Raw genomic sequence first — 26,939 nt, forward strand, 5'->3', positions numbered from 1 at the left:
TCAATATTATATACAATACTCACTCTCTCACTCAATCACTCACCAGCACCTTCACTCGCTCACGCACACACACACATTCACTCTTTCACTAACTCACTCTTTCACTCACTCACTCACTCACTATTATATACAATACTCACTCACTCATTCACTCACTCAATATTATATACAACACTCACTCTCTCACTCACTCACTCACCAGCACCTTCACTCGCTCACGCACACACACACACACATTTTCTCTTTCACTAACTCACTCATTCACTCACTCACTCACTCACTATTATATACAATACTCACTCACTCACTATTATATACAATACTCACTCACTTATTCACTCACTCAATATTATATACAATACTCACTCAGTCACTTACTATTATATACAATACTCACTCACTCTCACTCACTCATTCACTCACTCACTATTATATACAATACTTACTCTCACTCACTCATTCACTCACTCACTATTATATACAATACTCACTCACTAACTCACTCATTCACTCACTCACTATTATATACAATACTCACTCATTCACCCACTCACTCATTCACTCACTCACTATTATATACAATACTCACTCATTCACTCACTCATTCACTCACTCAATATTATATACAATACTAACTCACCCATTCACTCACTCACTCATTCACTCACTCACTCACTCACTCACTATTATATACAATACTCACTCACTAATTCACTCACTCATTCACTTACTCACTATTATATACAATACTTACTCACTAACTAACTCACTCATTCACTCACACTATTATATACAATACTTACTCACTCATTCACTTACTATTATATACAATACTAACTCACTCATTCACTCACTCACTATATACAATACTAACTCACTAATTCACTCACTTTCACTTACTCACTATTATATACAATACTAACTCACTAATTCACTCACTCATTCACTCACTATTATATACAATACTCACCTCATCATTAACTCACTCACCATATAACTAACTCACTATTATATACAGTACTCACTCATTCACTCACACACACTAGTCACTTACCGATCACTCACTTAATGTACAGTGTATCACAAAAGTGAGTACACCCCTCACATTTCTGCAAATATTTCATTATATCTTTTCATGGAACAACACTATAGACATGAAACTTGGATATAACTTAGAGTAGTCGGTGTACAGCTTGTATAGCAGTGTAGATTTACTGTCTTCTGAAAATAACTCAACACACAGCCATTAATGTCTAAATAGCTGGCAACATAAGTGAGTACACCCCACAGTGAACATGTCCAAATTGTGCCCAAATGTGTCGTTGTCCCTCCCTGGTGTCATGTGTCAAGGTCCCAGGTGTAAATGGGGAGCAGGGCTGTTAAATTTGGTGTTTTGGGTACAATTCTCTCATACTGGCCACTGGATATTCAACATGGCACCTCATGGCAAAGAACTCTCTGAGTATGTGAGAAATAGAATTGTTGCTCTCCACAAAGATGGCCTGGGCTATAAGAAGATTGCTAACACCCTGAAACTGAGCTACAGCATGGTGGCCAAGGTCATACAGCGGTTTTCCAGGACAGGTTCCACTCGGAACAGGCTTCGCCAGGGTCGACCAAAGAAGTTGAGTCCACGTGTTCGGCGTCATATCCAGAGGTTGGCTTTAAAAAATAGACACATGAGTGCTGCCAGCATTGCTGCAGAGGTTGAAGACGTGGGAGGTCAGCCTGTCAGTGCTCAGACCATACGCCGCACACTGCATCAACTCGGTCTGCATGGTCGTCATCCCAGAAGGAAGCTGATGCACAAGAAAGCCCGCAAACAGTTTGCTGAAGACAAGCAGTCCAAGAACATGGATTACTGGAATGACCTGTGGTCTGACGAGACCAAGATAAACTTGTTTGGCTCAGATGGTGTCCAGCATGTGTGGCAGCGCCCTGGTGAGAAGTACCAAGACAACTGTATCTTGCCTACAGTCAAGCATGGTGGTGGTAGCATCATGGTCTTGGGCTGCATGAGTGTTGCTGGCACTGGGGAGCTGCAGTTCATAGAGGGAAACATGAATTCCAACATGTACTGTGACATTCTGAAACAGAGCATGATCCCCTCCCTTCGAAAACTGGGCCTCATGGCAGTTTTCCAACAGGATAACGACTCCAAACACAACCTCCAAGATGACAACTGCCTTGCTGAGGAAGCTGAAGGTAAAGGTGATGGACTAAACCCAATTGAGCACCTGTGGCGCATCCTCAAGTGGAAGGTGGAGGAGTTCAAGGTGTCTAACATCCACCAGCTCCGTGATGTCATCATGGAGGAGTGGAAGAGGATTCCAGTAGCAACCTGTGCAGCTCTGGTGAATTCCATGCCCAGGAGGGTTAAGGCAGTGCTGGATAATAATGGTGGTCACACAAAATATTGACACTTTGGGCACAATTTGGACATGTTCACTGTGGGGTGTACTCACTTATGTTGCCAGCCATTTAGACATTAATGGCTGTGTGTTGAGTTATTTTCAGAAGACAGTAAATCTACACTGCTATACAAGTTGTACACTGACTACTCTAAGTTATATCCAAGTTTTATTTCTATAGTGTCGTCCCATGAAAAGATATAATAAAATATTTGCAGAAATGTGAGGGGTGTACTCACTTTTGTGATACACTGTACCTTTACTCATTATAATTGATTGTGACAGATTTTTTTTTGTAAAACTAAAAAAGTAAAAAAAAAAAAATTTATGGAGGCGGCACAGTGAGTCAGTGGGTAACACTGTCACCGCACAGCAAGAATGTCCTGGGTTTGATTTCCCAAGTGGAGCGGTCTGTGTTCTTTCTGTGTGGAGTTTGCATGTTCTCCCCATGTCTGTGTGGGTTTCCTCCTGGAGCTCTGGTTTCCTCCCACAGTCCAGAGACATGCAGTCAGGTTAATTAAAGCTACTAAAAATTGCCCTGTGTGTTTGCCCTGTGATGGACTGGCAACCTGTTCTGGGTGTTTCCTACCTTTTGCACAGTACACAGTACAGTACAGCACTTTGAGGGCCTAGTATTATTAATATTATTAATAATTATTTCAATTTCTTTCTTTTTCCAAATAGAAATGAAGTTGTTTGACATCCTGGATAAAGATCAGTATTTAATTTAGCTTATTTTTATGTTTTATAGCTCTTGCAGAGATGCATTAATTCCATCCACTTTACTACGTTATGATTTCGACCAATTATGCCATTTCAGTCCACAACACTGCAGATTTTTTGAAGTGAATGACCCAGTTTGAATACCAGAGATAAAATGTGGTATGAGTTTTTCTGTTCGTTAGATGCACAAACAGCGTTTACAGATATATTTTTTGGAAATCTGATAGGGATAATGAGGCCTTCCATCCTTCTCAGTGGGGTCCTCTTTCTCGCTTCTTGGAGAAGTCTTGCATGGCAATTACTGCCATGTTTACTCTGATCTAATCCCATTCCCATTCACCCACTAAACTAAATGCTCACCCAGTTGCAAATGCATTTGTCATTCTATACAATAATAGAGACTTTACCACAGGTCATGTGACAGACTGATATTCCTTAAGACTTTACTGAAGTCATGACTTATCGGTGTTAAAAAAAACACTAAGGGATCAGACTTGTTTTCTACTCCCTTAAGATCTCTGGTCATCCCTTGGCTTCACTGTGCAGTTCTTCATGTTTCCATAATGATTTCTTTACATACAGGCTGTGGCAATAAATATAATGTATGAACTTCTTTAATGTTTTTGTTTGGCTTGGCTGAAATCAAGGGGTTAGAGATTAACATCATATTTGTTTGCTCAACAATTTGTTGTGGCGCACCACCGGAAGCACCAGGAATGCCCACCTATCACCACTGGCTGGACAGGGGGTGCCCATGTGCACCATCACCAATGGCCAGACTGGGGTCAAACTGATATTGATATCAGTTTAAGACAACAAATGCTAACTAAACAGTACACAAAACCTGTTCAAGTTTGAAGGATTGTCGGCACTGACATTATTTTTAACTCCATTAAAGTCCTAAACTGGGGGCACTGAAAAACCAAAACAGCATTAACAGGTGAAATCCAGTTATGAACCTCTTAAGAGTCTTAAAATGCTGTTTTTCATCTCTGTGCAGCTCTGATTGTGTGCTGATTTATTTTAGATGTGAACAATTACTGCCATAATGATGTTTTGTAGTTGAGGTCGATGGAGAACAAAGTGTGTTAGAATGATTTATTAAATAATATATTTTATATAGCCGTTTTACAAGTGGGGACATGAGTGTTTGTCCTTATTTGTAAAGAGGTAGTCATTGTGTGAGCACACACACACACTCACACACACACAAAGTATCAGTTTGCAATAATCCTTTGTTTTCCTGAATGATAGAATTCATTTCTCTCCAGCAACAAAGAATTTACGGTTAATGGGGTTTTTTTTTTTTTTTTTAAAGCAGAATAGGGTTTCTGGGTAAAGGATTGCCCCCCTGTGGTCAGAGGGACCCGAGGCTGAGTGCAGTAAATAGGATAACCCAGGATGATACAGCAATGCACAACATTAAAATGCTTTCAAGAAACTGACCGGCAGAGCCACTGAGATTCAGAAATCCAGTTTAGTGCCATGTTGACTGATAAGCTTCCATTTTCAGGCTTTTATTTCCTACAGCACGAATCACTTACATTTCATTTTATTCCATTAGAGTTATTTGTTTTGAGGTTGCCTGAATGTAACAAATGGAGAAGAATACTTTTAAATATATCAACTCAGATCAGATTTACATAACCAGGCTTAGACAATTCACTTCTTACTTAAAACCAAATGACTTTATTCCACCTTAAATGTCAGCAAGAACAGATTTACAAAGTATATGGATTTACAGCGGTGGTCTGGCATCTGACTTTGTACTTGGAAATACGAAGAGAAAAAATTTATTTATTTAAAAACATAACAAACTGATGGGGACCACTAAAACATCCCAAATGGAAGTTGTTGAAGTTGTTCAACTGAAGTGAAGTTGTTGTCAGCAGTTCTAGTTTTAAGACATCTGCAGTAAATTTTTCTTAGCTCTTTGCAGCATTGTGGTTCAATTTTGGTCCATTTTTTGCTTTGATTTTCCAAGGTCATAAGAGTACGACCGATGAATTTGCCATTTTAAAGTCTCTTTAGAGTTCAAGCCAAACGTTTGGCTTGGATACTGTATGCAGGCACTATAACCTTTATTGTTCAGAAAGCAGTTTTGAGTTATTGTGTCTTTATGTTTAGGGCTGTGGATCAGTTAAAACCCTTATGATGTGTAATACCTCTGTACCTTTTGCAGTGAAGCAGCAAACTGCATGTAGCAGGAATACACCCTGTGTAAATATAGTCATGGCCAAAAATACAGGCACCTCTGCACTTCTTTCATAAAAAGGCTAAAGGCCAAAATTATTGGCACATTCTCAAAATGGTAAGGAATAATAAGAACAATTGTACTGGATTTCAGTCATGTGATACTCCATTCATTTGTACTTACACTCTGTTTGAAGTAACATATGCTGGCAATATAGAAACCAGGTGTCTGCTCTCCTTTCTTTTACCCATGTTCAGTGCGGTACATACAAGGAAATGTCCAAAGATTGTCAATTTGAGGACAAGCATAAACAAGTCCAGGCTACAAGTCCTTTAGAAAACTTGAATGTTCCTGTGTCCACTGTGTGCAACATTATTGAGAAGTTTACTGCCCATGGCACTGCAGCTGACCTCCCTGGACGCTGCCAAACGAGAAAAAATGGAGGATTGCAACAAAGGATTATTCGAATAGTGTAAAAAGAACTTGCAGATGCAGGGCACAACAGCGTCAGCTTAAACTATCCGTCTATAATGAGATGCTATGGAACGAGACACAGGTGGACCCCACTACTCACACAAAGACATAAAAAAGACAGACTGAAGTTTGCTAGAACTTACCTGAGGAAGCCACAATCCTTTTGGGAGCTTCCTGTGGACAGATGAGACCAAATTGGTTATTATTTGTAAAGCACATCATTGTATCATTAAAAGAAGAAAAGAACATAGCGCATCATGTATCAGAATGTATGGTGCATCATAAAGAGGAGAAAAAGACAACAAGGAAAGAACATGGACTGTTAAGCAATCAAGCAAGTAGGCACAAAACTGCAACAATCAGTTCCCAAACTATTAAAAAGTCCCAATAATAGGAAAGGTGATAGAACACAGTGGAAAACAAACCTGTTCCAATTTTCTGAGTGTGTTACAAGCATTAAATTCTAAATGTGTTTTTGTTTACAAAATACTATGAAGTTGATCAGTGAAGACATTGGAAATCTTTTCTTTCTACTTTTATTAATTAAATAAAGATTCAATTGAGAGAATTCACTAATAACTGATTGTTCGTTTTAATTGCATTTTACAAAATGTCCCAACTTTTTCAGAAAATGGGTTGTGTCACTGTCAGTGCTTTTATTTGGGTAAATATTTTGAAGAGACAGTATTTTTACTTTGATACCTTAGTGATAGTTTTTTTTCTTGCAGTTTTGCATTTATTAAAGCTATAATTCAGATCTGCTATTAGGTTCTTTAGTTTCTTGTTCTTCAGTCAGTTTTGGATTTGACCCCTGGCAGCCTGTCTGACTCTGATTATGGACTAGTCTGCTATAAACTTTACCGCTTGTTAATTTAATTTTGAAATAAAAAAAAACCCTGTGGCCTTCTATTTCTACAACTAATACATGTCATATTTTCTGTAGTATGTGTGTATCTAACAGCTTACTGAATTCTGTGAACTCGGAGTCATGTGAAAAGCTTTGAAGAATCAATAATGCTGCTTTCGTTTTCACAGTGAGCCTGAGATGGAGGTGTGCAATTAGCTCTGTAATTGGCTCTGAAGAATGAGCAACAAAACAGCTTGGTAACTTGTTAATGCAGCTTTTCCTCTGAAAACACACCGCATGGTGCAGAGAGGTGTGTGGAGCGCGTACGCGTGATGCACAATGCTCTTCACACATCACAAGGAAACGAATGCTAACGAGACTGAAAGCCAATTGAAAAAAGCTGTTTATGTCAAGAAAACAAGAAACAAGAAACAAGAAACATAAGCAATTTATTTTATGGTAAAACCCAAAACGCATTACAAAATGTAAAGGTAAAAAATACCCTGATATAGAGTGGGGTCAAAAGTCAAGGTCCACTGGTGAACATACTTCTGTTTTGCTTTTTTCACAAATACAATATTTTTTCTTTCCGTCAGCATGACAATTACAGTAAAAAGTTGAATCTGGACTACATCGAATGGCATGGACTACATAGATTTGTGCAAAATCTGGTAATTCATGTAATCCCAGCGTGATTTTACAATATTCCAAAGGGCATCTTGTGATGTTAGTGAAATGCTAGAGAGAAAAATGGTCTGGATGGTAAAAAGCCATGCAAGAAAGAAGCCGCTGCTCTAATGTTGGCACCTTTGAAAATGCAAAAAGCTTTTTGGATAAGAGTTTTGTGGTCAGATGAAACAAAGATATATTAATAATTATTTCTGTGCACAGGTGTAAAATTGTTACAGAAGAGACTGAAAGCCAACTGAAAAAGCTTGGTTTCATGTAATAATGTCAAAAAAACAAGAAACATAAGCTGTTTATTTCATGGTAAAAACCCAAAACACATTTCAAAATGTCACAATCTTTCAAATGACGTCTACAGAAGTGTGTCCTCCCTGTAGCTATTTATAGACTGACGTTTGGTAATTTATTGGGTTTTCTGTGGGCCGGTGTAAGATTTCACTAGATGGATAAAGGTTAAGATTAAAATTTCTTGATTTGGTGCACAATTGGCTGTTTCAGCAAAACAATGACCCCAAACACACAACAAAACTGTTTTTCAATGGCTATATCAGGTTAAAATTAAGCTTTCGGAACAGACTTCCCAGAGTCCTCACCTCAACTCTATTAAGAACATGTGAGCTGTACTAAAAAGTCAAGTGTGCACCAGAAAACTAAACTCCAGTTCTGCCAAAATATTTTAAAAAATGATTAGTAGTAATGTTAACCTCTCAATATCAGAATTTGACCTTCCCTCCCTCAGACAGACACTTTTAATCCAATCCTGATATCAGAACTGGGTATCAGATGATACTGATCTGATACTGGCATCTTCACATCAAACAAGCCAACTTATGTGATGGTGAAACTAATGGTTTGAAACAATTTGTGTTCTTAATCTTTTAGATTTATATTAGTCAGCATCACGGCATAAAATATCAGTAGATCAGATTGCAAAATTTGTTAAATACCAGTTAAGACCAGTATATCAGATCAGTACATCTGTCCAAAACTATTCACAGCCTGTCTCGAAATGGTCATCAGAGACATCGACTGGGATGGAGGCGTATGTATTAACGGTGAGCTACTAACCCTCCCCCGGTTTGCAGATGACATCGTCGTCATCGCAGAAAGCACCGGCCAGCTACAGAACATGCTGGGTAAGCTGAACACCAGAAGCTCAGCAGTCGGCCTGAAGATCACCCGCATGAAAACCAAGTTCATGCGATCTGAAGAAGTAGCGCTGGGCCAGATAAGAGTAGGAGGCGAAGAAATAGAGGAGGTGGAGGAATACGTTTACCTGGGACAGGAGGTGAATATGAGATGTGACATGGAGAAGGAGATCTCACGCAGAATAAGAGCAGGATGGAGAGCGTTCAACTCGATCAAGGATGTGCTAAAGGGAAAGTTGGATGCGGCTACCCGCACTGCCCTCTTCAACAGCACAGTCTTGCCTGCAATGCTATACGCAAGCGAGACTTGGGCAACAACGAAGAGAGAAGAACAACGGCTGGTGATGGCGCAGAGGGCCATGGAGAGATGTATGCTGGGAATATCGCTGTGAGATCACATCCAGAACGAGGAGATCAGAGCTAGAAGTGGAGTGATTGACGTTATCGCAGAGTACCGGAAGAGCAAGCTCGGATGAGCCGGACACGTCGCACGGTTCACTGATGACAGGTGGACCTGTGCAGTTGCTGAGTGGTACCCGCGCGAGCGGAAAAGGCCACTCAGAAGGCCTCCATGACGATGGGAAGACGAGATAAGAATACGGATGGGACCAACATGGAGAAGACTGGCAAGATCGAGGAAGGAATGGAGGAAATGCTGTGACCAGCGGTGCCAAAACAGTACCTGATAGTCTAGTCGGTCAGGGGTACAAGTGATATCAGATTGAGATGTCCTTAGTTTAGAGGCAACATGAAATCAAATAGTTTTTACATTGTTAGTCCACATCCAAAATGACTTTTTACTGATCATTTTTACAGTTTTTGAGTATCAGTCACTTAAAAATGTCTCTGATTGCCCTACAGTAATAAATGTTTTACTGCAATGATAAGAGGTATTAGATTTTGCCTCCACTTTCTTCTTTCCCTGGAATCAGTTTAAAAACCCCTAATTTTAAATAATCATTATTGATCAAACGTTCCCTGACAGTCCTCAGAATCGCTGAGCTGGCACTTCCAGAGGACAAAAAACACAAATAAGTTTACCTTTACTTGACCTTGACTAATGGTATTTAAAACACATTGACTATATGTTATAATAATACAGTATAATAAATATTTTACATAATAAAGCAATACACAGTCTTTCAGTTTTATTCTCAGACATCAGACCAAGAAAAGAAATAAAGACAAAGACAGTCCTTTTCTCTCAGTGTTTCATTGTTTCTTGATTGTATCTCTGCTCTGCTGAACAAGAGCACAAATGAAATCAGATGCATTCTGACAGATTTCTCCACAACACAGATCCATCCTGTCAACCACAGAAAGCAACGGAGAGCAGAACATTTCCAGTAGCAAACAACCACTTTTCAATCAGTCTGATGTCTTTTCACAGTCTTTCACATCGTCAGTGCCAGTCAGACGCATTAGCACAAATGTACTGCACCAAATAAATCATACTTTATGTTGGGCTTATTCATGGTAAAGTATTTGAAGCTGGGTGAGTCTTTCTGTATGGTTTTGAAAGGTGGGCAGAAACCCCCAAAGTATCAAGATGAAACTCATGCAGATAGAGTACAAAGAAAGGGTCAAACTCCTTACAGACTGATGGCAAGGTCTGAATCCAAATCTGCACTCTGACCCCTGTTCCACTGAAGAATTTCATTGTTCTGTTTATTAGTATATGTATAAATGGCAAATACAGGCATTCCATCTATCCATCTATCCTACATTATTTTTGATTGCCTGACCCTAACAATTTGTGGAATCCTGTTGACACTTGATTTACATATGATGTAAATGTTAGGGGCACTACTATGCTAACTCACCAGTGCGGCATGTTTTTACAATTGAGACAGGTAGCCGTATCTGATCGAGGGAAGGTCGGATGGGGATTGTTCTCTCTGTGATATACCGTCTCTTGGACTGGTTCACATGATGCATAGCATGACTGTGTGGGAAGTCAGCTGTAGCCTAGTGGGCAGTACTGGACTAGTAAGCAGAAGCTGGTTCAAACCCCACCACTGCCAGGTTGCCACTGTTGGGCCCTTGAGCAAGGCCCTTAACCCTTAACAATGTAAGTCACTTTGGATAAAAAGTGTCTGCTAAATGCTGAAAATGTAAATGTAAGTCACTGCTGGGTAGTAAAAAGAAGCAGCCATGCATACATGTCGAGGGACGTGTGAAAATTTGCTGCTCTCTCAAGCAAAAACGAGGGTGGTGCAAATGGAAGAAGAATCACAATAGGGAGTGGAAGTGACCAGATTGGGAAGTAAGGGGGGAATCTGCTGATCTAAAACCTATTTTATAGATTTCGAAGTGGATGCTTTAGTGTATACATTAAGTTTATATTTATACATGTCTTTTGACTATAAATTTGAACAAAAAAGGTAAGAATATGTATGTACATGTGAAAATATGTTTAATAAACATAAATTAAAAGGAAAAAGTTTTCGAACAGCACAAATTAATAACAGGTATTTTGCTGTAAAGCCGTTGTTAGCAGATTTGATACCTCTAAAGTAGTAAATAATTAGCATTATGGATTAATTTTTGAGCAGACCATTTCCCCATTTCCCCTCCAGCAGAGCAGTTTTGTGTGAGGTGAAGGAACGGAGAGGCCACTGGAGTTCCTTCATAACAAACACATGAAACCACATATTTACTGACCTTGATTATATAAGAAGCATTTTATTAATTCCAATTTTTTAAATCAACTACTTTAACAGCAATACAAACCTTTGACTATATAGTGTATAAAACTGCTAAATAAAAAGATTAGCACTGATAGAGATTCCTTGATTTTTATTATTTTAGTCCATTTTTATCAAGTTTATTTCAGTAATTGGTTTGTGCAAGGTTAAGGGTCGGGTTTAACATTTGGACATAAATGCAACATTCTTGATTTTTAAAACAACTTGAAATGTGATAAGACTCTAAAGCAGCGGTGAAGAAATTAGATTAGTCTGGGACCCATAGATAAAACCATGTTTTGTTAATTTCCTTATTAAAAAGAAAATAAATTTTTGCATAAGCACAAATCAAAAATACAAACTGTTAGCTGCTAGAAATGTATAAAGACATAAAAGAGTTCTACCTAAAGGAGGTGCCTAAACTGTGATTATTACCCTTAATGTATTATTCTTTTAAATGTGCAAATAAATAGCAACTGCATCATATGATTAGAAGAAACGTGTAGTGTTTGAATGTGCTACTTGTAAAAATGGCTTCTTTTCAGTTAGAAAAATCAACGTCATTTTGTTAAAAAAAACAAAAAACCTCTGCATATAATTATTAGCTAATTTAGCCACGTAGTTTTAGTGCAAAACTAAAGCCACAAACACATCTTATGTAAAATACTGTAAATATATAACTGGATCTTTGCTATTGTTTGAACTGTGTACATAACGTTCAGTCAAATTACGATAAAGACGACCTGAAATGTTTTGGTCTCCATGAAACACTGCTTCATCAGAGCAACACTGCTTCATCAGAGCAACACTGCTTCATCAGAGCAACACTGCTTCATCAGAGCAACACTGCTTCATCAGAGCAACACTGCTTCATAAAAACGACGTAGAAAAACTGTGAAGTTCAATACATTTCAGGCACTTTGGAATAAAGAAGCACAAACCCTGGCACCATGGAATGCAATTCTGCACATGAATGCTAGAACCATAAATATTTTACCTACAGTCAGTCAACACTCTTAATATATAAAGCTTTTATATGCAACATAGTGTTAGCAAAGCTACTGAACAGCTCACACAATACTCCATTATAGAGTCCTGTAGGGCTGATTAGCTGAAATGATTCTGGAAATGGTCAGAGGTTCCGCCGAGGTTCTCTGTTCACTCCACGTGTCTGTACCGAGTAAAGAGGTTGTACAGAACTCGCAGCGTCGACTTCAGGTCACAATTCACAATGTCTAAGATAAACAAACAAAAATCTTTACAATATAAACATTCGCTTCTTTCTGAAAGAATCCTAATACTGGAAAATTTTACAGTAATTAATTGAACAAGGCACGTCAGCCGAGAAACATCATCACCCCGGTAAAACATGGTGTTGGTAGAATCATGTTTTGGGACACTTTTCAGTAGAAGAGACTGACTATGCTTAGGATTGACATGAATGTTGCACAGGACAGACAAATCTCTGGTAAAAATGTGCTGCGTTCGACCACAATGTATAAACTAGGAGGAAAGTTTGTCTTTCAGCATAATCCAAAGCAACTTTGATTTAGTTAAAAAGACTTTTACAACATTCAGCAGATGCATTTATCCACAGCAACTTGTAAATTGTAAACAATTACAATGCAAGCTTTTCAGGGTTGGGGGCCTTGCTCAGGGGCCTTACAATGGCAACTTGGCTGCTGGCTGCATTTATTCAGCGGTCAGTGGTGTGGTCTCATGAAGAGAAGTAACATTTATGGTGAGACATGCTATAAGCTCTGTGTAATAGTGCTCCACCACTAGTGCAGGCACCTCAACCAGACAGCATAGCTTGCAACTGAACAACAGCAATGAACCTTAGTTGACCTCCCTTCCCCAGGCAGAACCATGTGATTAGTTGAACAATGGTTAAAATAAGTAACTAAAATATCATTTCATATGAAAATACATTAAAGCAGCAACAGTAAAAAATCTCCATGCAGTGTATTACCAAGGAGTAATTTTAAAGTAATAACTTAATTTTTTTCTAAATTAAACCAATTTTAAAATTGACATCTTAAGTGCTGTATTTACCTTCTGGTCTTGGTTTGGGTCTCTCGAGACCTCCGTCCTGCATCAGCTCAAAGGCGAATGAAACGTTATGGACCTGTTATGAAGAAACCACATCAGTATATATTTTATTCCAAGAAGACACCAGGCCAGCCGATAGCACCACTGAGATTTGAATCCTGGTCTCAGCAGTGACAGGCTACCATAATAGAGCACTGCTGTTCCCTGACATCCTCAAACTGTACATATACATATACATAAATGTACGTAAATATTCAAACCTGCATCTCGATTCAACCCGAGTGACATTTTCTTCAACTTAATACTCATCTGTGTGTCACTCTTTCATTTCCTGTGCAGATGCAGATTACAGCTGTACAGCAAAAGTCTGCACCCACATGGTCTGGTGTACCTGCTGATTTTTTTTGCTGGACATTTTCAGTGCACTCTCCTCATTTAGAGTAGCTAAACACTTATCCTTTTTATCATTTTATTTTCATCAGCCACTTTATCCCGGTCAGAGTTGCAGCGGATCCACTTTATTTTATTTATTTATTTTATTTTATGTCATATTTTACACACTTTGGTTACATTCATGACAGGACAGGTAGTTACTGGTTACACAAGATTCATCAGTTCACAAGTTTTAATGTGAAACACAGTCATGGACAATTTTGTATATCCAATTCACTTCACTTGCATGTCTTCGGACTGTGGGAGAAAACCGGAGCTCCCGGAGGAAACCAACACAGACACCCACACACACTCTGAGGTGACAGTTCTACCTACCGAGCCACTGTACCAGTGGGTACAGTACACAGGGCACAAAGCAGAAACCCCAGACAGGTTACAGACTATTTCTTATGTTACATAATATAAATTTAGTACAAGATGAATCAACGTGAGTCTCTGTGAGTCAGTTCTGATTTCTCACCTTTTGTTCAAAGTTTTCAGGAGTGAGGAAGAAATTGTAAAGTGGTACAAAGTAGCTCTCCAGGAGTCCCATCAGCAGCACCAGATACACACCGTCTGCAAACTGAACACACTCAACAGTTAATGAAATGGTTCATAAAGGATTTCATCAAGAACCCAATTAGTAGCTGGGTTGTGGTACCTGCGTGTCCAGTTCGGCCACCTCCAAGTTCAGCTTATTCAAGTGTTTGTTGACGAAAGTGATGAGTGTCTGCACACAAATACAAACGTTTTAGCTTGATTCAGTGCTATCGGCTTTACAGTATTAATTATAATGTATAGTCATGACATGCCACAGTACCTTTTTCACCACACTGAGTTTGTCAGGTGCATGATCAAACAAGGTATCAAATGCGTCACGCTCTGTGAAGATGAATCAGGATTTCATTTAGGATAAAAAATGTACTGCAAAGCTTATCAATGATTATGAGCATTAGGGAAAATGTGGGTAATAAAATGTTATTAACACTTACCATGTCTGCCTGATAATGCCCTACAAGAAAGAACACACACAAAAAATGAGAACATTGCATCTTTGGTTGAATTGTATTAATCATGGGCATTATACAGGGGTTGGACAAAATAACTGAAACACCTGTCATTTTAGTGTGGGAGGTTTCATGGCTAAATTGGACCAGTCTGGTGGCCAATCTTCATTTATTGCACATTGCACCAGTAAGAGCAGAGTGTGAAGGTTCAATTAGCAGGGTAAGAGCACAGTTTTGCTCAAAATATTGCAATGCACACAACATTATGGGTGACATACCAGAGTTCAAAAGAGGACAAATTGTTGGTGCACGTCTTGCTGGCGCATCTGTGACCAAGACAGCAAGTCTTTGTGATGTATCAAGAGCCACGGTATCCAGGGTAATGTCAGCATACCACCAAGAAGGACAAACCACATCCAACAGGATTAACTGTGGACGCAAGAGGAAGCTGTCTGAAAGGGATGTTCGGGTGCTAACCCGGATTGTATCCAAAAAACATAAAACCACGGCTGCCCAAATCACGGCAGAATTAAATGTGCACCTCAACTCTCCTGTTTCCACCAGAACTGTCCGTCGGGAGCTCCACAGGGTCAACATACACGGCCGGGCTGCTATAGCCAAACCTTTGGTCACTCGTGCCAATGCCAAACGTCGGTTTCAATGGTGCAAGGAGCGCAAATCTTGGGCTGTGGACAATGTGAAACATGTATTGTTCTCTGATGAGTCCACCTTTACTGTTTTCCCCACATCCGGGAGAGTTACGGTGTGGAGAAGCCCCAAAGAAGCGTACCATCAGTGGATCAGTGATGGTTTGTGATGGTTCAGTGATGGTTTGGGCTGCCATTTCATGGCATTCCCTTGGCCCAATACTTGTGCTAGATGGGCGCGTCACTGCCAAGGACTACCGAACCATTCTGGAGGACCATGTGCATCCAATGGCGGTGCCGTGTATCAGGATGACAATGCACCAATACACACAGCAAGACTGGTGAAAGATAGGTTTGATGAACATGAAAGTGAAGTTGAACATCTCCCATGGCCTGCAGAGTCACCAGATCTAAATATTATTGAGCCACTTTGGGGTGTTTTGGAGAAGCGAGTCAGGAAACGTTTTCCTCCACCAGCATCACGTAGTGACCTGGCCACTATCCTGCAAGAAGAATGGCTTAAAATCCCTCTGACCACTGTGCAGGACTTGTATATGTCATTTCCAAGACGAATTGACGCTGTATTGGCCGCAAAAGGAGGCCCTACACCATACTAATAAATTATTGTGGTCTAAAACCAGGTGTTTCAGTTATTTTGTCCAACCCCTGTATATTCACTACACTGTCAGAAGTGTAAGCTCTCACATCGTTGGGTTCAATTTGTTTTTCTTCTTTTAGTTTAGTTTAGTGTTTAGTTTAGCTAATTCTGCCCTTGGGCCATGTTCAAGGCAGGAAAGATCGTGATATGTCTTTTATTCTCTATTCTGGTTTAATTTGTGAAGTTGTGTTTATTGTCTATGTACGTGCATCATATGTGTTGCTTTAGTTTTGTTATTGACAGGAATTTTAGGAGTGCTTTGCTTTTGTGTTGTTGAATAGTGCCTTAGTGGTCTTTGCTGTTGGAATCTGTTGTCTCTCGGCGTCATAAATGATACATTCCAGGACTAAATGTTTTATTGTAAGCTGTGTATGTAACATCAGCAATAAACTGTACAATAATAATGGGGTGCCACCTATTTATCAAGTCTTATAATCAACTGCAAGTGCTGCCGAGTAGAAATGCTGAAGAGCAACAACAGCTCAGCTACAAAACAATCTCCAGACAAGAAGCTAGAATGAGACCTGAGACTAACTACCAAGTACCACACTACCTCTAGAGGCAATATCCTCTCAACAACTGTTTGTTAGAAGCTTCAAACACAAATGAGCCAAAACATGAAATGCTCACTGTACTAACTATGCATGCCATGGTCAGGGATATATTAAATGTTGGGCTGCTGGTAGCGCATGTACATCCCTTAACCGTGGAAGAGACAGCACCAGGATGCACTGTAAAACATCCACATCTCAACATACAGAAGTTAAATGACCTGCTGGTAATGTCCTGGTACCAGATACCACAGGACTTCTTCAGATGTCTAGTGGAGTCCATGTCTTAGTGGGTCAGAGCTGTTTTGAAAGCGCATTAGGTGGGTGGTCCTAATGTTTTGACTTAACTGTGTATAGAGGTTTAAAATGACCCATGGCCTTTAAAAAAAACAAAAAACACAGTGACATGTGAGTATGATCTAGAACTGTCCAGAGTCCTATTTCCCACACTGGCGTACACATAGACTTAGGTGTATGTTGAATGGTGCAGCAGGTGAGTTTTGAGTTTTAATTTACTTCATTACATTCACTAATAGAAAACATCTACATCACATTTGAGCTACAGGCTGCTGCATCCAAGTAGCCTTATGCCCTGAGGAAACTGCACTTGTGCAGCCAACAAAATGTAAAAATCTAGATTCTGGATGATACACATAAAAGTTTACAGAGAAGAATATCATTTATTTGATAGAATCAAATTTATACTCTTAGCAATGGGCGTGTTTAAAACACCTGAACTCAATAATCAGAAGGTTGTCCACATATTTCTGACCATATAGTGCATTTAGAATTGTGCACATGTACACAGATTTAACTAGCACATGTAACATCTACCTTAGACGGTATGGTTATATGAATCAAGACCATGTTTACTATTCTGGTATCGAGCAGGAGGTTTAGGGTTTGAGTCTCAGATGGACAGGACTGAAAAAGATTCGAGAACCATTGACTCTCAGTACTTACTCAGTGTTGCCTGTGATCTCCTCCTGAATCTGACGAGACTGCAGAATTCCCTCCCGCTTCTGACATTTAGAAAGCAAAAAACACATAATACTGAATAAAAGCATTGAGAGAAGACAGGAAACATCTGGGTGATCTCATGAATGCCTGACACTCTAAATGTCAAACAGTAAGTCATGAAGAAGAGCTTAACTATAGTGTCAGGCTGTGGTGTTCATAGCCTAAAGAGTAAAGAATTATTTTAGTGGGGCAGGGGTAAAATACGCAATAACAGTACTGCTGAGATCCGTGGTTTAAATCTCAGCGGTGCTATCGACTATTCGGGCATCTACACTGACAGATTGAATATGTCTGAGAGGGGTGGTTGAACAGCCCAGCCATTGCAAGGTGCACCTGTCAGTGTGCTCTAAATGCCAGTCTCAAGCCCAGATGAAAAAAAGGAGGGTTTAGTCAGGAAAGGTGTCAGATTAGGTGTGCAGACCAGAATGATCCACTATTGCAACACTTGAAGACAAGATTATTTATTTGTGTTTATTTATTTGTATAAACCGCTTCATTTTGGCCAAGTGTCCAATGGGTTTGGTGCCACCTGGGAACTATGGCTCCAATACAAACTGGCCAAGGGCACAAATCCTCGCCAATCAAAACACCACCAAGCCCTGTCAACACATACTAATATTCACATTTAGTTTAGAGCAGTTTACTTACTTTCACCATGTTTCTGGTGAGTGGGGAATTAACAGCACGATAATCTTAAATAACACCGCAAAAAGTAAGAGCAAAAATTCCTACCTGAACCACCACCACCTGTATGGAGACATGTTCGGGAAGGCGAATTGGAGCTCTGAAGTGCTGAGACAGCGCCACCAGCAGGTGCAGGATTGCCACCATACTCTTAGCATGAACAGCTAATACAGGAATAGAGAAAACAAGATCTTGTGGTTATTTACAGACTAGCTGATAATTACACACCTGCACAACTTGCATTTCTGATTTACAAATGTGCAGAAATAATGAAGAAACGTACAGTCAACGTTCCACTTGGTGTTTCTGGTGGAAACTTTGAGAGCATCATTGATGCGCTCCAGAACTGTCTGCAGTTTCTGCTTTTGAGCGATCTCCGACTGTGTTACTTCTGCTACGTTCAGCTTTTCCCCCTCCAACTTCTCTGCAGATTGAGATACACATAACAAAACACATAACAATATGAATACAGAATAAGAACACTGAGTTATTATTTAGTAGGTTATATTTGATCAGTAAAAAATCCTTGTACTCTACACATTCTGCTTCCTCCTCTGACACATCCAGCATAAATAAATAAAAGTCATGTAATAAGCTCTTAACTTTGATTAGATTTTTACTTCACTAATGGTGAAGTTGTGGTCGGTCATACCTTAAAATATACAAGTCAAACATTTGCTCTGTCCCATCTTCTCAGGTCTTGTTGAGTCCAAGCCTTTTCTGTGTCAGTTTGTCATTTTTGGGATTTTTCCATCTTTTGGATTAAGCCAATTCCCCTATTCGCCCCAACACAAAACAAATGCTGGCCTAGCACACAGTGCTATTGGCAGGAGGGAACACCACAAAAACTACAGGCAAAATTAGTCAGCGGTCAGCAGTTGGCTTGGTGTCTTTCAGTCCTGATTTAGAGTGAGTTGACGCTCACCAAAGAGTTTCTGCAGAACTTGTCCGTCGTACAGATCCTCCGCCAAGTCTTTTACAATGATCCTCTCACCAACCAGCACGTCATTGATCCAATCGATGAGCACCTGATTGAGACATGTTAGTAAAATGTGATTAAACGAATAACTGGCAGTCAAGTTATTTTTATAAGCAGTAGAACAATGTCGATTAACCGAATGATATTGATAACTGAACTAGACACTCAATATTGATAAATGCAGGCATGTTGAATCTAAATGTCACTTAAAAGATTTCCAGCAGTGTGATGCCATGCTGTAATCTAAAGTGGAACAAACTATGACTAAAATTGACATAAAACTTACATCTTAAGTGTTTAGGACCTCTTAAAGGATAATACAAGATGACTTCTTTCCATGAGGTATAAATATTTGATGACAGGCAACTTCTCTTTTAAAAAAGCATGTCAGAAGAAAGCCTTTGTAAGCAACTAAAGTTTACTAGATGATACAGCAGCTTGGACCATTTCTAAAGGCAAATTATGTAGTTCAAAAGTTATATATTTGATACTTATGATGTTTTGGGGCTGCTTTTTCCACCAAAAGGTGCTGAAAACACTTTAAGGATTTATGGCATGAGAGACTCCATGATTGTTCCAAGAGATTGCTAAAGAAAACCTGACAGCCTCAGGAATCTAAAACATGGTCATGGTTAAATTTTTCAGCAGGACAATATAATACATACGTGCTCTTATCTAACAGTGCTCATACAGTGGATATAAAAAGTCTACACACTCCTGGTAAAATGCCAGGTTTTTATATAAAAAAAATCAGATCAATATAAATAATTTCTGATTTATTTTCACCTTCTTATGTTATTTTAGGTTTTTATTTTAATTTTCCCTCTAAATGATTTTTAGTTTGCTTGTTAATTGAATTGTACAAATAATAGGTCACATCAAAGCTGAATAAAGTTCTGAAAGGATTTATCTTGGTCTTATTTTTTACATCAGAAAAAGCTGGCATTGTACCATGAGTGTGCAGATTTTTTATATCCACTGTAATTTTGGAGCTGACTGTAGACCTGTAGGAATTTGTAATGAGTGTTTATTCCTCAAGAGTACAGTACAGCTCACTTGAATTTTTATCAGCATTTAAAATGCAAACCTTTCTAGGCATTTCTCATACTAACTTTGATCAATTCCTGTAGTTTGGGATCGTTCTTGGAGTTAGGATCCACCATGGTTCGAACCTCATTCTCTTCTGTTGGAACACAGATAAAGACAAAGACTCAATGACTGTAAAGCAGGACACAAAGTAGAAACCACATGCTGTACATGTAGGTGAAATTTACATGATACAAGTGGCGTCACAAGGAATGGAAACACAGTGTGTTTTATTACACGAGTGTGTTTGTGCTGATGCTGAGCTTGACTCACCCAGCATGGTGTCCTCCGGATGCAGCTCATATGGAGTGGGACTTAGAGGCAGGTTTATGGCATTCATGCCCTCCTCCTGCAGCTCGGACACTACAGAAAATATAGCAGGACAAGAAATTGTGTCAACAAATGGGATTACATATGAACAATTTATGCCAGTTTTGTGTTTGTTGTGCATCTTTTCATGATGTCATTTGGTGTTTGATGACTAAGTAGAACCTCATAAATAAATGCAGAACTTTTTTGCTATTTTCTTTTACAATACCAGTATAAAAGCTTTCATTACTGTCTGGAACTCGGTAGTGATCTGATACTGAACCTTTCCAATCAGGATTAGATGAGACAATATTAAATCCAATCTCATAGGTCATTGTTTATAGTACATGGCCAAAGGTATGTGGACATAATATAAGTTTGAATATAATATTGAATATAAGTTTGTTGGGCATCCTAAACTGCATTATTCATAAGTTGCAACATTCCCCCCACCAACTACAAATGGATGGATGGATGGATGGATGGATGGTTGGATGGTTGGATGGATGGATGGATGGATGGATAGATGGATGGATGGATAGATGGATAGATAGATATTTACATTTACATTTTAGGCATTTAGCAGACGCCTTTATCCAAAGCGACTTACATTACAGTTACAGTATACAGTCTGAGCAATTGAGGGCTAAGGGCCTTGCTCAAGGGCCCAATAGCAGCAACCTGGCAGTGGTGAGGCTAGAACCAGCAACCTTTGCCACTAGGCTACAGATAGATAGATAGATAGATAGAGGATAGATAGATAGATAGATAGATAGATAGATAGATAGATAGATAGATAGATAGATAGATAGATAGATAGATAGATAGAGGATAGATAGATAGATAGATAGATAGATAGATAGATAGATAGATAGATAGATAGATAGATAGAGGATAGATAGATAGATAGATAGATAGATAGATAGATAGATAGATAGATAGATAGATAGATAGATAGATAGATAGATAGATAGATAGATAGATAGATAGAGGATAGATAGATAGATAGATAGATAGATAGATAGATAGATAGATAGATAGATAGATAGATAGATAGATAGAGGATAGATAGATAGATAGATAGATAGATAGATAGATAGATAGATAGATAGATAGATAGATAGAGGATAGATAGATAGATAGATAGATAGATAGATAGATAGATAGATAGATAGATAGATAGATAGATAGAGGATAGATAGATAGATAGATAGATAGATAGATAGATAGATAGATAGATAGATAGATAGATAGATAGATAGATAGAAAATTAAGGCCTCAGTAGCTTGTTACATACATCAAAAGTATAGTACACACTGTAAAGATTTACATTTATAGCTATATAAATGTGGCACTAAAACAATATATAAATGTGAAAATGTAACAATTATATCTATAAAAGGCTTTCCACAAGATTTTGGAGTGAGGAAATAAGTGATTATTCAGTCAAAGTAGCATTTAAGAAGACATTGATGTAGGACGTCTGGCTCACAATCAATTAATCCCAAATGTGACATTGTTATCAATATTAGTATTATTATTACTACTACTACTTCTATTATTATTTTCATTATGTTAAAATATGTGGTTTATTTTAACTTAGCCTGCCATTCAAAAAGTCAAATAACAGTTAGGAAATATATTAAATGCAACATTATGATATTATAAACCTGGTACATGACAAAATGTAAGAAAACAATACACATCACTCAGACTTCTCTCATCAAGCAACACTTATTACTTTAACAAAAGGAGCAGTTTGAGGCCGATGTTCAAAACACCCCCCTGTCAATAACACGTCTAAAGGCTGTGAGCTCTTCACCCCTGCCATTCCCCAGCATGCATTACTGCAGCAATGCCTAAAGAGGAAACATTCTGTGCTGGATCGCCAAATCCTCCTAGTGAGCATCACATCCTTGCAATCAACACCATTTCAGACTCAGCTCAGTGTCAACACTGACATCCGCATGCATGACATGCTTTTAACACTGCTGTGTAACACCTAAGCCCCCCCCCCCCCCCTCCCCCCTCCCCAAACTTCCTGGTAGTTTTCAGCAGGACCTTTGCTATCAGCTTTGCAACACAAGCTGAGTAGCGAACACAACAACAAGAAAATTAATAAAGATTACTGACGTACAGTCTCGGTCCATCTATATTTACAGTACCAGTGCAGTTTTCAGGTTAAAAACCACCATTGCAAGATTTAGCAGTGTGTGAGTGGTCATGTACATGCACTTCAGGGCTGGTAAACCAGGCAGATCCAACCTGGCATATTAATTCTGCAGTTAGCGCTGACAAGTCACTGTGACTCAGTTTAGGAAATTGTCATACATTACGCAAAGCCCAGACAGAATTACTACATAATCATCTTATTACAATATTCTGTGACCACAACAAGTCGTCATGTTCTACAATCCTACACTGTCGTTCCCTGGTAAGCACCAGGTTCATCATTATATTTGAATTATTTTATGTGTGAAGTTTAGTATGGTATAAAGTACTTGTTGCTCAACACAGGAGGGTGGATTGATAGGTGGATATATAGCCTAGATGAGAAGCCTAGATGAAAAGACAGACGAGTAGAAAGGAAGGTGGATAGATAGATTTATTGAATTTGAAGACAGCAGGGTGTTTTTTTCAATTTATTTATTTATTTTTTTAAATGCCAGCATTTAAACCTTAATCTCAATGGTGCTTAAGTTGTCCTAAATAAGAGGAGTGTGAATATACAGCTTGTCACATCTTGTACCTCAGCTGTGGATCATTAGCACCGAGAGCTTGTACACCCAGCATTACCCTACATGGTTAGAATACACACATACTCCACCACTGGACCTTACTTTATACAGCACTGTAACAAGAGCACTGAAACAATGTGAACACTGGAATCATATATTTTAATAAACAGCATCTGAAAACACAGACTGGCTTGTTTACACTCTTGATGACAGACACATTACAGAAATGCCCCCAGAAGCCCTTTCGCTCCAGCTTTGCAACATTAAAATGAAAACATGGTAGATCCCAATTGCTACATGACTAGAATTTTACACAAAAAGAGGACCTGCTGCTGTAGTTCAGCTTGTAACTACAAATGCTAAACTACCTCAAGCCTTGGTTAGATTTTTTTGCTTATAAATGGTTTGTGGCTGGCATTACACAGCATTTACACAAACATGACTGTTTCCCTTTACTACACAATGAGTAATAATAATAATTATAAAACAATATTAATAATTCTTCCTTTCAGCTGTACCTGCATTAGTCGTTGCCACAGTGCATCATTCTGGTCTGCACACCTGATTTAGCAACAGTTTTATTCTGGATACCCTTCCTGACACAAACCTCCTTTGTTGTTCGGGCTTGTGACCGGCACTGAAAGCACATTTACAAGTACACCTCCCAATGGCTAAACTGTTTGGCCACTCCCCCACAGACATAGCCAATCATATCTGAGTAGACACCCAACCGGCTAATAGCACTGCTGAGATTCAAACCCCAGCTCTCAATAATACAATAACAGCGTCCTGTGACCACTGATGAAGGTCTAGAAGATGACCAACTCAAACAGCAGCAATAGATGAGTGATCGTCTCTGACTTTACATCTACAAGGTGAACCAACTAGGTAGGAGTAATAGAGTGGACAGTAAGTGGACATGGTATTTAAAAACTCCATCAGTGCTGCTGTGTCTTATCCACTCATACCAGCACAACACACACTAACACACCACCACCATGTCAGTGTCACTGCAGTGCTGAGAATGATCCACCACCTAAATAATACCTGCTCTGTGGTGGTCCCGGCCATTGAAGAACAGGGTGAAAGCAGGCTAAAAAAGTATGTAGAGAAACAGATGGACTACTGTCAGTAATTGTAGAACTACAAAGTGCTTCTATATGGTAAGTGGAGCTGATAAAAGTGGACCTGATAGAAACAAGGTGGTTTTAATGTTATGGCTGATCAGTGTATATATAAAGTTTTATTTTATTTTTATATTAGTCTACTCTGTTTTAATTACTATTTACTCTGTGCTGGAGCTGCTGTAACACTCGAATTTCCCCAATGGGGATCAATAAAGGAATCTTATCTTATCTTATTTAAAGAATGTGTAACTCTCTTACGATATAATTAGAAATGTGTGTTTGTGTGAATCTAGAGGAACTGTGGGACTCTAGGGGCAGTGATAGCTCAGTGGTTAAGGTACTGGACTAGTAATCAGAAGGCTGCCGGTTCAAGCCCCACCACCACCAAGTTGCCACTGTTGGGCCCCTGAGCAAGGCCCTTAACCCTCAATTGCTTAAAATCATGTTCAGTCATAACTGTAAGTCGCTTTGGATAAAAGTGTCTGCCAAATGCTGAAAAATGTAAAATGTAAATTGAGTACACACAGTGTGTGGTTGAGGATTTGAGTCTGGAGTGAAGTTACTGTACTGAGTCTCACAAACTTCTCATCATGGGAGGCACGGTGGCTAAGTGGGTAGCACTGTCGCCTCACAGCAAGAAGGTGGTGGGGCGGTCCGGGTCCTTTCTGTGTGGAGTTTGCATGTTCTCCCCGAGTCTATGTGGGTTTACTCCGGGTTCTCCAGTTTCCTCCCACAGTCCAAAGACATGCAAGTGAGGTGAATTGGAGATATAAGATTGTCCATGACTGTGTTTGATTTAACCTTGTGAACTGATGAATCTTGTGTAACGAGTAACTACCGTTCCTGTCATCAGAGGTGGAAAGTAACGAATTACATTTACTCGCGTTACTGTAACTGAGTAGTGTTTTTGTGTACTTGTACTTTTTAAAGTAGATTTTACAACCAGTAATTTTACTTTTACTTAAGTATGTTTTGTATTAAGAATTGTAATTCGCTACATTTTAAATAACATCCGTTACTGAGTAACTGGGAAACTGCTGCAGTGAATTCTGGGATGGGAAATAAACTGGTGCTAAAATAAAGGAGCTGTAATCTAGGTATAAAGTAGGGAGGGAAGGGTGATTTTAAAAGTTTAACATGTTTGGAGTTTGATCTTTCGTTATTTGACAACATAGTCTGATGTCAAAGAATGGCAAAGTTTTGTCTGACAACTTGAAGGTTTTCTTTGGGTCATTTAGTGAAAGTCACAACACTTGTAACCTTGACTTGTTTATAGTTATGAGATTTGCAGTCTGACTGTTGTTTGGTATTTGTTGGTGATGAAAAGAAGGCTGGTCTATAGAATCCACAATTAATGCCAACTTCAGTGGTTATACAGTTTTATGGGATGGTCTGTACTAAAGTGACACATTACACATCCCTAAATGTTTTAAATGTTGTATCAACATGTTTTTTTCTATTATATTTGAATTAAAAACAACTATTGTGAGATTTATATCCACTTGTCCTGTTTGCATTACACAGGAGAGACACCCCCCCCCCCCCCCCCCCCCTCCTTCTGTTAAAAAAGTAACTAAGTAACGTTTACTCTGAATACATTTTAAATGAGTTACTTTTTACTAGAGTAGATTTTAGACTAATAATTGTACTTTTTTTTTATTTTACTTTTACTTAAGTAAAAATTCATTAAAGTAATAGTACTTTTACTTACTAAGAGTACAATATTTTAGTACTCTTTCCACCTCTGCCTGTCATGAATGTAACCAAAGTGTAAAACATGACGTTAAAATGCTAATAAACAAATAAACATTTGTTTAAATAACGGTGTATATCTGTGTTCTAACACAGTAAATAAAACACTGTAAATAATAATAATAATAATAATAATAATAATAATAATAATAATAAAGCAGCTGTGGTGTGTTTTTACCTTCTTTAGCTTTTTTCCTCCTGACCAGAGTCCCTCCCAGCTTCCCCAGGAAAGTTTCATCTTTCTTCCTCTGAGAGGGAGACAGCGGACCGGGAGAGGAGGGAGACTTCTGTGGAGAGGTCGCCATCATCTACAAACACCTCTTACAAACAAACTCAACTTTTATAAAGAAATAAATGAATGTTTATTATCTCACTTTCTCACACTGTTGCTTCGGGTGGAAAAAAATCCCAGAAACGGAAACGGAATTCCACATATTTGGCCACGCCTTCAGACCTGGATTATCGCCCCCCTCCCTCCGGCAGAGATTCACAATGGTCTGGCCTTATATGGATTTAACCACGCCCACTATTTCCAAAGGCCAAAGCGCGCATGTGAACGCCGCGTCATGGATACAGAATTCAGCGCCTGATTACACTAAAATATGTTCCCGTCGAAATCTGTTACCACGCTCCAGCATGCTACAACAGAACCGCTGTTACACAGAAATCTGTTCTCATCCAATATTGTTACTCTCGCAGCTAACTTTTTGTAGTTTATACAGTAGT

The 26,939-nt window shown here is 38.9% G+C and overlaps 2 protein-coding genes across 3 annotated transcripts in view; both read right to left on the reverse strand.

Moving 5' to 3' along the window:
* The window catches only part of tead1a (TEA domain family member 1a), a 72,385-nt gene extending 66,413 nt beyond the window's left edge, over positions 1-5,972 (reverse strand). The window contains exon 1 of the mRNA XM_063000116.1: positions 5,946-5,972. The gene's annotated coding sequence lies outside the window, so the exon portion shown is untranslated. The remainder of the gene's footprint in view (positions 1-5,945) is intronic.
* A 4,910-nt stretch (positions 5,973-10,882) lies between these two features.
* Positions 10,883-26,599, reverse strand: parvaa (parvin, alpha a). 2 transcript variants are annotated; one of them, XR_010013531.1, is made up of 14 exons: positions 26,392-26,599; positions 20,561-20,650; positions 20,314-20,384; positions 19,148-19,250; positions 18,506-18,646; positions 18,271-18,386; positions 17,482-17,540; positions 14,648-14,667; positions 14,476-14,537; positions 14,317-14,385; positions 14,137-14,238; positions 13,227-13,299; positions 12,246-12,406; positions 10,883-11,111 (listed from the first exon to the last, which is right to left on the reverse strand). XR_010013531.1 is itself a non-coding variant. In XM_063000781.1 (13 exons), exons 1-13 carry the CDS (start codon positions 26,519-26,521, stop codon positions 12,330-12,332), a joined length of 1,113 nt encoding a protein of 370 aa, XP_062856851.1. In that variant the 5' UTR covers positions 26,522-26,599; the 3' UTR covers positions 12,188-12,329. The 2 variants fall into 2 exon arrangements, 1 of the variants encoding a protein (XP_062856851.1); XM_063000781.1 differs by lacking the exon at positions 10,883-11,111 and having other exon boundaries at positions 12,188-12,406.
* Positions 26,600-26,939: the final 340 nt, after the last annotated feature.

Source organism: Trichomycterus rosablanca, chromosome 8, assembly GCF_030014385.1.
Source record: "Trichomycterus rosablanca isolate fTriRos1 chromosome 8, fTriRos1.hap1, whole genome shotgun sequence".
Taxonomy (NCBI): domain Eukaryota; kingdom Metazoa; phylum Chordata; class Actinopteri; order Siluriformes; family Trichomycteridae; genus Trichomycterus; species Trichomycterus rosablanca.

Bases quoted from the DNA above. Each gene is read 5' to 3' on its own strand.
- parvaa (XM_063000781.1), bottom strand. From the start codon at position 26,521: ATGATGGCGACCTCTCCACAGAAGTCTCCCTCCTCTCCCGGTCCGCTG. The intron at 17,541-18,270 runs GTAGGAATTTTT...TCTAAATGTCAG, and splicing joins TACAGGTGGTGGTGGTTCAG to AAGCGGGAGGGAATTCTGCA. The intron at 13,300-14,136 runs GTGAGAAATCAG...TCTTCATAACAG, and splicing joins CTGAAAACTTTGAACAAAAG to GTCCATAACGTTTCATTCGC.